The 12,079-nt window shown below is 44.4% G+C and overlaps 1 protein-coding gene across 2 annotated transcripts in view; it reads left to right on the top strand.

Moving 5' to 3' along the window:
• LOC123017274 (RNA binding protein fox-1 homolog 1) overlaps positions 1–12,079 on the top strand; it is a 242,826-nt gene that overhangs the window by 154,653 nt on the left and 76,094 nt on the right. For both annotated transcript variants that reach the window (XM_044418531.1, XM_044418532.1), the window contains exon 9: positions 8,928–8,967. In XM_044418531.1, coding sequence (XP_044274466.1) covers positions 8,928–8,967 — 40 coding nt within the window. The remainder of the gene's footprint in view (positions 1–8,927; positions 8,968–12,079) is intronic.

The raw sequence follows: 12,079 nt of genomic DNA, 5'->3' as shown, positions 1-12,079 counted from the left end.
GTCAGAGGAAAACATATATAGCAAGACCATTGCAAATGTTGTGCTGACCTCCTTGAGGTGATGAAAGTTTATCACTGTTCATACCTTTCCTACTTCGCTTCAGAAGGACTGTAGGGTAATGTAAGGTTTTTTTTAATTTGGTGACTCAAACTCTCCCAGCTGCCAGTTTTCAGACCAACCTCCCTCTCCTCCTCCTCCTCTTCCTCCTCCTCCTCCTCATCATCATCCCCCTTCCCTCCCTCTTTCTTCCCTTTGTTAAAGCATCATAATAGTCATTGTACGATATGGGGAAACCATTTTAACAAATGGAGAACAGATGTACAATTACTATACTGAGAAAGCAATATTTGATAGAATGTTGGAAACAGTTGCAAAATATAATTACATAATATACAATATGTTGTTTTCAGAATGATCATACTCCATCATGATTTTCCCCCATTGCAATTTCTCTTTTCTTTTACAAAGATCAGCATCACAAGATGTTTACAGTCCCATTTTAACACACCCAATGCATGAGAATGAGTGCACTCACAAATAAGTGACTAGGATATAAAGGAAAGCGTGTGTGCTTTTTCACATAATAGGGCGTTATCCCAAACCTTTCAGCCAATGCAAAAATGAAGGTCCATGAACCTCAGTTGCATATGAGCCAGAAATCACATTTCTGAAAGCATGTATAAACATGTCCGACAACTTCTGCAGATCTAACATTTCTTTGTCACTTCCTTGCTAACAAGCGCAGGGTGGGCATTGTTGGAAAGTTGGGAGGGAAAGGAAAGTCATAGGGGAACTCACAAGCTTCTACCCATCAAATACCTCTTTCTTTCTTGAACTAGAATGCATGTTTTTATTTATGAATTATAAGTATGTCAAGTCCTCAAGTGGCTTACTAGCAAGAAGAAAAACAAATTAAGGAGCATACATATAATGCAATGGTTCAACAGTGAAACACAGTGCAACATAGAGGGCTCTGGTGAAAATAAACATGCATCGGAAGTGGGCAGCGTAATCCCATGGTGCCTGGATATTGACAGGATTCTTGGTAGCCCCAGCTCCAACCTCAACCACTTCTAGGTTGGACACGGCTCTCCAAAGCTCTGAATGCAGCTGGCCAAGGAAGAACCATGCAGGCTGTTTCTCTGAGGTTGCAAATGCAACCTCAGAGAAGGGGGCTTGTGAGTAGGCAGAGCGCAGGGAGGGGACCAGAACAGTGCTGCCACACAAGGAGGGATGCAGGCAGCACCTCAGCCTCTTTCCATCATCCTTCAGGTTGTGACATTCAGACAAAGCCAGCTACTTAAGGGTTTTGCAAGGCAGGGGAACCTGGAGGTGACTTTTGCCTCTGCACTCCTTCTGCTCAGCACAGGATGCCTGTAATCCTCCAGGTTTGGAGGCTATGAGTATCTAGATTGGATTATGAGATAAATGAGAGAAAAGGCCAGGGAAGACAGTCTCAGAAAGGTAGATGCTGGGTGCACATCTGTGGAGAAGGCATTCCATCACCAAGATGCCACACCTAAACAAGTCGTTCCCCCAGTAAATATGGTCTGTACCTCACCAGGGGCACTGAAGAGAGGAAAACCTTAATGCCTGGGCAAGCACAAAGTTACTCTGATTCCAAGTTACGAATGGTTTTAAAACTGACGTGGGTCTGGCCAGGGAGCTGGTACAGATGGAAGGATGCTTGTATCAACCAGTCTCACTTAAGAATATAAGAAAAGCCTTGCTGCATTGGACCAAATTCCTGTTTCGTCCAACATTCCATTCGCACAATGGGCAATTGAATGTTTAGAGAAAGTTCACAGGCGAGAATCACACCTGCCTACCTGTGTTCCACAGCAACTCATGTTGGGATTCCTGCTGCTTCTTATTCCAGAGGTAGCCGATATCCATCATGACTAGGTGCCAGGGGCAGCCTTCCCCTCTGTGAATTTGCCTATCTAATTTAATTATATCACTACATATTATGGTAGCAAAATTCCTATGTGAAGGACGACCATTTAGGGACATGTGAGGAATCCATGTTGGGGGTGGGAATCCAGCAGCTCCCCAGACTCCAGCACAGTTTTGGGCTGACTTTCTGGCATGCGCACAGAGCATTTCTGATTCACCCACCAGGAACTGAGCACTTCTTCCGTGCATTTGACTTGTGACTTTTGTTGGCGCAGCGCATTATACAGAAGAAGGTGGTTGGTTCTGCAGCCAGACATCCGCGAGTGGTGGTGGACGTCCTCTTGGCCTGGCTTGCTTCCTGAGCAGGGGCTGAGAATGAAAAGGTGGATGGACAGAAGAGTGCTGGGTTTCTGGGCAGATCTTCCCAGTCCCACTGCCATTATCCCATCCCTTTCACAAGGGATTTCCCATTGAGCCCCCTCAGATACTGGCACTGACTCAGTATGTTAAGTGGGAGAACAATTAATGAAAATATGGCTGCGACTTGCACAAACAGTGTCTTGTTTGTTTGTTTTTGGAAATTGTGGCCACGCTTGAGGCACATTTCCCTTTCTTAAAAACACAACTGTACAGATGTAATAATAATAATAATAATAATAATAATAATAATAATAATAATAATAGAATCAGGACCTGCTTTAAGCACTGAAGCTTCCAAACCAGAGCTCCCCATACCGGGCTTCCACCATTCAGTTTCTCTGGGTGATCCTGTGACAAAAGCAGACAAAACGCAGGGCTTTGGGGCTGAATGCAAATGCCGCACGCTGCCGCTGCTCCATGCACAAAATGGGGGCCCCTTGCAGTACTTTTCAGGAGTGAGCGGGCGAACTTTTCCTGCTGCAAGTTCACTGGGAAAACCAGTCAATTGCCACATGGTTCCCAGAGGACTTCTGGAGGAAGAACAGCAGCCATTGGAAGAGTCAGGGATCGGGGACTGTACAGTGTTCCAGCTCATGAGATCCTGTCATTTTCCTCTTGGAGCTCAGTTTGCATTTCTAAAACTTAGCTTGCTTTTTGTGTCTGGGAAAAATGTGATTCTTTTGATGGAGGAAAATGCACCTTTTCAGTTGTGTGCATCCAAACTAGGCAAGAAAAATGTGCAGACTGGGAGAAAGGAAGAAGTCAGAGTTGTGAGGGTCACCTTTCTCAAGAAGTGGCCTTGTGAGAGAGAACCTAAGAGAACCTAGTCAGAGGAATGAAGAGGAAAGTAGACTGACATCTTAACTTTTCCAGGGCAAGAAAGGAAAGGATTTCCTTTTGTTGAAATGTATAAGTCCTTTCTATCGGAGAAAAACATCCTGACCTATATATTTTAATTAAATGTTTGACTCTAAGGTGTTAACCATTTGACTAACTAGCACAGCCAAAGAAAGATTTAATGTGATAGCATCCCAAAAGCAAAGTAAATACAAAAAATTGTGGAAAAGTTTGTTCCTCTGCAGCATTTCAGAGATGACAAAAACATAACTTCTGCTGGAAAACTCAGCTGAGTAACATCTCCCTGTACAAGTGGAGGAGGAATTAGGGGTGCAGGTAGCTCGATCAGAGCAATGCTGCTGCTTTTCTAGAACTTTCTCCCATCTGAGATGCAGCATGTTCATGTTTCTAAATGCATAGACATCAGTTCATTCAGACATAAGAGGAAAGACTGTAAACTCCCAGCTGGGCTCCTCTGCTCCCCCATTCCGCACTCTGGTCACCAGAAGGAAATTGATAGCTTCATTCCATTTTTTATTAAGCACAGTTTAGAATGTTGTCCAACCCCTAAACTGTGGTTGCATGTAACTATAGTTTAGGAAACAATAATACAAAAAACAGCTTCATGTACTGTGATTTGTTGCTGACTTGTTTCCACAAACCATAGTTTAGATCATCAGTGGGTTATATCCAGCTGTGTCATTCCATCAGAACAGATGATATTGAGTGAGTGTAAATTAGATTCTGAACAATGCCTAGAAACACAGAAACAGAGCGAGTCAGAAGGGGCCTCCCGGGCCATCTAGTCTGACCCCTGCCTCCAGCCGGCTCTGCTCACGACATGCCCACCATGTGCAGGTCCAGCCTATCCTTGAACACTTGCACCGATGGGGCCTCAACGAACTCTCGTGGAAGCCCATTGCACACCCTCGGGGTCCTGACTGTCAGGAAGTGCTTCCTGGCATCCAAGTGGAATCTTGGCTTCCCTAGCAGAAGCATCCAACTAAAGTCAATTTTGCCAAGCACATATGCCATGGGAGCCATGATGGATCAGAGCAGAGGTTCACCTGGTCCAACATTCTGTTTGCATAGGGATCATCCAGTTGCCCATGGAAACCCACAAGAAGGACATGAATACAGCATCATTTTCCAGCCCATGTAACTGGGAGTAGTATAGAGCCCCCAGAACCAGTAGCCTTACCCAAAGAATGTGTACCCATTCTAAGCCATCCAAACCAGTGGCCACCGTGGCATCTTCTGGAAGTGATGTGGGGCGTTTCTCAGTCCTGAATCTTCCACCAATTAGCTTTATGAGATGACCCCAGGATCTAGTGTTTTGGGGAGAACAGTGTCTCCCTATCTGCTTTCTCCACACCATGCATAATTTTGCACACACCTCTGTCTGGTCTCCCCTCGTTCTCCTTATCTCTAAGCTAAACAGACAGTTGTAACCTTCCATCACAGGTGAGTCATTTTAGCCCCTTGATAATTTAATTGCCCCTTTCCCACAACTTCCCAGCGCCACAGTATCCTTTATAGGTGTAGGGACCAGAACTGTACACAGTATTCTAAATGTGGTTTGCATAAGGGGAACATAATTGTAGCAGCTTTATTTCCAATTTCTTTCCAAATTATGTTTGACATTAAACATTTCAGGGCAGCTACACAAGTCAGCATCAACTTATAGTATGGGTACATATTTCCATATATGGTAGAAGTGTAAATGTATGAGTTCTGGGAAAGGATTCTTAAGAAATTGGTAAAATATTGAATTTAAGTACTGAAGTTGACCCTGGATTAGCATTATTGTCATTATTTAGCAAACAGATGGGACAAAATACTAAAGAATTGATGATAAATTCATTAACAGCAGTAAGATTAATAATAGCAAGGAATTGGAAAACAAAAGGTGTTTATCATACAGTTGACTGGTATAAAGAGGTCTGGAATATAGCTATTAATGATAAGTTAGCTTGTGATATTAAATGGAAAAAAGGTTTGACAAATAAAAATAAATTAGAAAATATTTGGAAACCTTTTATTGGATATGTCTTAATCAAAGGAAAAGGGTGTGACCCACCACAAGAGTCCACGTGGTTCTGGAAGGGGAGTGGGGCAACCTGAATGAGTAAATGATCGTACATTAAGCAACTAGAGTTGATGGTCCTGGTGGAGGGAGCACGGATGCTGATGTGTCGTTTGATCAGTGATGTTCAGTCACAATTGTTGTTACTGTGTTAACTGCTTTTCATAGTTGTAAAAAAATTAAAATAAAATAAGAAGAAAAAGCAAAAAGGAAAAAAAGGGAAGGGGGGGCAAATCATAGTGCATAAAGCTGTTTACTGTTTCATTGTAAAAAAGAATAGCACCAACCAAGTAGAAACAAACTGTAGCACATTAGGGAGAAAAGGTCCCTGCTGGCACAGTCTTCCTCCATGCCTGCTGGCCTTCTTGCAGGAAGCCAGTTGGTTGGCTGCCCTGCCCTTTCATGTGCGGACACCTTTCAAGGGTAGCCCTCCAGCACCAGGCCTACGAGCCCCTTTGCACTATATTTTTCCACATGAATCCATTGCAGCAGGAGCTGCGTGTACAGGCCAAGCCTTTATCCTGCCAGCAGCCCTGTACTTTGTACACGTGTCGGCGATGTGCAGACCTGGGCCGCCCCTCCTGTGAGCCCTGACATCAGGTACAGCAATCATTTGCCTAGTGATGTTCCTTGAATATCAAGCCCTCATGCATTTGTAGTCCCAAACAGAGCACTCCTCTTGGTTGGAACCAGGACTTCTGGTTGCATGCACAACTCCCTCCCCTGCTTGCATCCATAACTGGTAACACGGGCTGAGAATTCATCCTGCCCCTGTCCCATTTGATCCATTTATAGGTGATGAAAGTAGGGATTTTGTGTTTCTGTACAAATCATATGGATGTTCCCTCTTTACACATCTGGACACACCGTGTGCTCTCTAAATGCTTACAAATCCCTAAACTCACACTCACATCAGGCTGCACTTGAACCTTCATAGCTGAATTGGCTTGAGGCAAGCAAGATGGGTGCAGCGTGCCAGAGGGGAGTGCTGCCGCATCCGAAGAGGAAACTCTGCAAATGTAAAGAAGGATTAATTGACTCCCAGCAAACTTAATTAGGGCAGGATGTGGCAATAAAATGGCAAGTTATAGGTTACTTCAAACCCTGGCAGCCCAATCTGGTCAAGCAGGTGTGGAGTAGTAGTCAGAATGTTGGACTGGGACTCAGGCCATCTGGGTTCCAGTTCCTCCTCAGCCATGGAGTTCACTGGGTGACTTTAGGGTGCTCAGACTCTCAGCCCAAGCTACCTCACAGGATTGTTGTTGTGAGGATCATAGAATCCTAGAATGGTAGAGTTAGAAGGGGCCATGAAGACCCTCAGGTCCAGCTCCCTGCTGTTTCAGGACACCAGTTTGCACCATCCCACTCCGATAGCTGCCCAGTTTCTTTTTGAATGTCTCTAGTGCGGGAGAGCCCACCACCTCTCTAGGCATCTGGTTCCACTGCCATAGGAGGGAGAGGAGGAGGAGAATTATGTAAGCTGCCTTAAGTTTCCTGAAAGGAAAGCAGATGGAATATAAATATAATAGACAACCTGCCCTGGATGGGGTTACACCCCCCCAAAGGAAAAGGTTCATCACTTACAGATGCTCCTGGACCCCACACGTCCCCTGTTTTCTCAGGTGGACTCAGTGGCCAGGGGCGCCTTTCTTCAGCTTTGGCTGATTTCTCAGCTACATTCCTGCTTGGATGAGCAGAGCCTTGCCACACTGACCCATGCGGTGGTAACCTCTTGCCTGCATTACTGCAATGTCCTCTACGTGGGGTACCTTTGAGAATGGCCCGGACACTACGGCTAGTACAGAGCAGGGCTCCATGGCTGTATGCAAGGACTGGCTGGTGAGAACGTCTCATGCCAGTCTTCCATCAGCTCCCTGTTCCAGTCTGGACTCAATTCCAATTGTCTTTGATGTACGAAGCCCTAAATGGCTTGGAACCCGGGTAGCTGAGGGAGTGCCTTTCTCCATCTATTCCTTCCCGTCCACTTGGATCCTCCTTGGAACTCCTCCTCAGTCTACCCTGCCATGAGTCCTGGGAGGAAAGGACTCGGAAGGGGCATGTTCAGGAGTAGTGCCTGGGCTGTGGAACTCGCTCCCCAGGGACATATGGCTGGAGCCAAAAATTCTTTCATTTAGATGCCAGGTGAAAATGTTTTTGTTCAAACAAGATTTTGGTTCATTCAATTTATTTCTCATTTATAGTTTGTTATAGATTATTAATTTAATTTTTGGTTGTTAATGGTTTCATTTATCATGTTGCGTGTGGTTTATATTTCAGCATGAGATGGTTGTAATCTATTATTGTTTTATCTAATTTATCTCTTTTATTAATTGTTTTGTCAATTGTGCTGCAGACTGTTTTCAGCATTTGTAAGCCGCCCAGAGAACCTTTGGGTTATGGGGCAGCGTAGGAGTAGAATGAATATAAATAAATAAATGAAGGGCAGACTTACTGTTTTTCATTGCCAAGAGTTAGGGGTGGAGAATCAGCCAAACCTGAGCCCCCCAAAGTTCTCCGAATTCCAGATTGAAGGTTTTTCTAACTAGGAATGTATGGGGAACCCAGTTGGAGGGGATTAATTTTGATGATTCAACACTCCAGATCCTGGTTTATTAGTTCTACACTGATGCCAATTGCTGTGATGTGAGTCAAGGCAGCTTGGGGCAGTTGATTTTTAGATATTTGCAAGATAGTTCATTTAGATGATTCATTTTTATGAATGAAAAGGTTCATACTTTTATATTTCCCAATAGCTGTGCTGTTAACAAAAGACAGGCTATGTCTTGTGGAAATTTCCCCCTTTTAAAGCATTTTTAAAAACTTTTTAAAGCCTTTTTTGAATTTTGACTTGCAATTGCTATTGTGTTTTTATTGTTTTAAGTTTGTGAGCACGTGTTGTGTGCACATACCTTCGTTAACCACCAGACAGCCTTGGATATTGTGCACTATAAAAATGAAATACATACATACATGCATACAAAAATGGAATTAGCAGAAGTAGGTATGTAAAACCCACGTGGCTCTAGCAGGATTTGTGCAAAACCAAAACGGTTTGTGCCTGTTGTGGTATCTGTCTTAGGAAAGGGAGTCGGGAAGATGAACTGGGAGAGCAGAGGCGTGAGGGCGGGTTCTGTGCAAGGGCCCTTCATCTGTTAAAGTGCAGGCAGGAATGATTGCTGGAGGGTGGGAGCATCTCCACGCCTCACGCTGGCACTGGAGCATCGTATGAATGGCAGTACATTTCTTTGGTTGTAAGGCAGGATCCCTGGACTAGACCGTTCACAAGATCATGTTTGCACCACTGCTAGAGCTAGGCTGGGCGTTGCAACAGGTGTGACACTGCTGGAGGGTGGGAATGCACACAGTGGCAGCACTTCCAAATACGGCATGGCTCGCCTCGCGCCAGGGACTCGGCGCACCGCCGTCACAGGGCAGTGTCAGGAGCACAGCCTTCCTTATCAACGAGAAGATCCATGACAAACCTCCAGACTCCTCTGCCAATGTGAAAAGCACCCCACCCTATGCAAATTTTATGTATATTTATATATTGCCGTTTGGTTTGGTTTACCTTTTCCAGTTTTGCTTTGTTCCTGTGATGAGACTAACCTCAAAGGTTCAGGGGTTGGTGGCATTTGCATGTGGAAATGCACTAATATGAATGTTTTTCTCTGTGTGTGCATCCCCGCAGTGTTGTTTACCAGGATGGATTTTATGGTGCAGACATTTATGTAAGTATTCATTGTTGTGCATGCTGACCATGGTACACAGCATTGGGTTTTGTTTATTTTGTGGGTTTGATGCATAAGCTTTGACTGTCTTTCATCCATTTTCCTTCTATGGAGAATCTTTTTAAAAATGGCTGTTTTTCCTTGGAATTCCCTATATTCATTGCATCTATCATCATTTGGCTGGTTTCACTCATCAGTGACCTTGAAGGAGGCTCAGTTGGTCAATTTGCATCCAGCATGGCCACCTTTTTTCTCCAGCAAGTGCTGTCAGGCACCTGGGAATTCAACAGGTTAAGCTTTTACCCATCCTGTTCAGTCCAGGACAGGAAAAGAGGCCTTTCCATAGGGTTCTGCATTCTGGATGCTGTTCTAATGTAGCGAAGCAAACTGCCTCAAAGTCCCACTTGCTTTGCTGTTTTGCATCAGACAGGCAACAGCTCCGGGAGAGTCTTCTCTCGTCCACCTCATGTGCATGTCCCAGGCCCTCCAAAACTCTGACTTCACTCCTTTGGCAGACCTGCATGCGGCTCTGGATGAATAGTTGTGGGAATGCAGCAGGCTGACCTTCGACCCCTGAGGCGATGCCTTCCATGGCCTCTTTGTCCCCCAACACACCCACCAGTTTCCGTCTGGTGTCTGTGCAGCAACTCCACTCACAGTTCCTTCCTGTCCCAAATGATATGCTTGTGGGCAGTTCAGTTCCCTCGTTGATATAAGGTTGACCAGATCCAGTAGAAAGATCCCACAGCCCAAATCCCTTCATGTAAAATCATGTTCTGGGACATCCTGGAACTTCTTGGAAGCTCACTAAGACTAATCAGTCAAACGGAGCAGCTTGTTGGGCAAGTGTTCCAGAGAACCAGGTTTCTCTTGGACACTGACTATCTCTTGCAGCTCACAAGGACAAGGAAACAAGAATTTAGGAAGATGCCTTTGGTCCACAGGCTAGTATTGTCTTTGCTGACTTTCAGATCATTCCCCAGCCCTACCCGGGGAATCCAGAACCTTCAGCTTGTGGATCATGTGCTCCATCACTGAGCTATGGCTAGGTGTGTTCTAGGTACAGTTCACATGGGCAGTAGACGGGGCACATGCACCCTAGAACATGCTCCAGAATCGTTTGCAATCTGCAGTAGATTTGGGTGAGGACGTTCCTTTGAATTTTGAGTATAACAGCTCAGTGCTCTTCCCACAACTCCTTTGCCTTAGGAAAAGCTTTAAAAAGTGATCTCCTTCTCTTCTACCCAATTTTGTTCCTTCGTAATCCCATCAAGAATTAAACCATCACTAAATGGCACTGCAGTTACAAACCTTCAAAATGTAAGACAGCTTTCACTCACAAAACTCTTTGTAGTCCTCCATTTGGGTTTGGATAAAAAGAAAAGAAAATCCAATCCTAAAAATAGAGGTAATTAAATTTTGTTTTTATTACTACATAGAGCTCACTGTAACCTAATTGTGATTCTATTGCATCATCAGCACTGAGCTATCAAGAGATTGATTGCATTAAATTGGAATGAACATTAAACATTCATTAAGTAGTACTTGGGAAAAAATGTAATTTTTATTTATTACCAATGATACTTTTGAGACATTTAAGATGAAATCATTTACATCCTCTGTTGACAGTAGGAAGCAGAATCTGAGCTTCTAGGAGGGGAAAGAGGGCTTTTTTGTCGCAAGAGGCAGGGACTGTATTATATTTAATTATATTTTGGGGGAAATAATTAAATGCAGTTTGAATCATTATTAGCACCACAGAACTATAGAAATGAACAGAGCCAAAGGTGACACGTTCACCAACAGCTGTTGCACTAATTAGAGCTGCTACTGGTATTTTCTAGAATGGAGAAATTCAAGGAGAGTTTGGAAATTCCTCCTCATGAGGTACCTCACCTACTTCCAGCTTTGCAGAGAAGCATCTTGATTTGGTCGACATTCATGAGGAATATTTGAAAGAAGCTTAAGGGGTTTTGCGCACACTCAGGAGGGACCCGCACGTGCCAGGAATGTGTGAGGATGCCGAGACCAGGGTGAAAATTCAGTAGTTTCTTTCTTGACTTGGGCTTCTAGATTTCATTCTTTCGACACTGTGTTGGTGCCAGTCCAGTCTGACATGAGCTGAGCCAGCATATGAATTTTTGTGGTTAATGGGACTGTGATTTGTGTGATCTTTGCCTTTTTTATAGAATGCCAGGGAAATCTGAACAAAATTTAGGTTTGTGCTCTGTAAATTTGTGCACACAGGATGGAGACCTGTATTTTGCATACACCTGAAATTAACCGCTAGAAAAGTCAAGATGACCCGATTTGCTGGGAGGGAGAAGGGGCTTTTTTACTTCTGTGTCCCAATCTGCAGAAACTGAGCTAATTATATTTAGTTTGCAGTTCTAAACTGGCTCAAATATTTTGAGCAATTTCAATGAAGTTGAAGAACGTGCTGACTTGCTCATCTCTTGATAGTTGGTTCAGAAAAGTGTCGCAATCCATCAAACTCAAACGGAATAAGTTTTCCAGTGTCGCACATCCCAGCATGTGCAACATGCACAACAATGCATAGACACAAACCTGATACCACCCACAAAACCTTTGGCAACCTCCCTTCTTCACACACAATCCTCCAATCTTACGGTTGTGGTACAGTTGCACAGAATCTGGCCCTCTAGCCTTCTCCACCTTCCTTCCATCCCGGTCTTAGGAAGCAGGTCGAGTTGGAAGTGAATTCCCCTCATGGAGCAAAGGTTGCATAACCAGCGCCCTTCTTACACACCATGACATGTCATGTCATGTCATATCATGGGAAGCAGAAGCAAAGCCTGTATATCATGTGGAGAAGGGATGCCACTTGCCCAGTATTTATGCATGACTCAGATTCTGGTGAGGGTTCCATGACTATTGGGGACCTGATGGTGTCCCACCCCCAGAGCAGATTCCTCACGGACTCCTGACTAATCCTTTACTTTGCCAATCTCTCGTAACCACCCCTACACCTTTGCAAATGGGAATGGGTGCCCAGCAGCACATAGGCCTGCTTGAAGAAATCCCTGCCTGCCTACCTGCTGGATTCCTGGTCTTAAGGTGGTGCATCTGGGCATGCTCAGGGCCAAGCCAA

Source organism: Varanus komodoensis, unplaced genomic scaffold, assembly GCF_004798865.1.
Source record: "Varanus komodoensis strain SLA01 unplaced genomic scaffold, ASM479886v1 scaffold90, whole genome shotgun sequence".
Lineage (NCBI taxonomy): Eukaryota > Metazoa > Chordata > Lepidosauria > Squamata > Varanidae > Varanus > Varanus komodoensis.
This window is presented reverse-complemented; position numbering and strand designations above follow the sequence as displayed.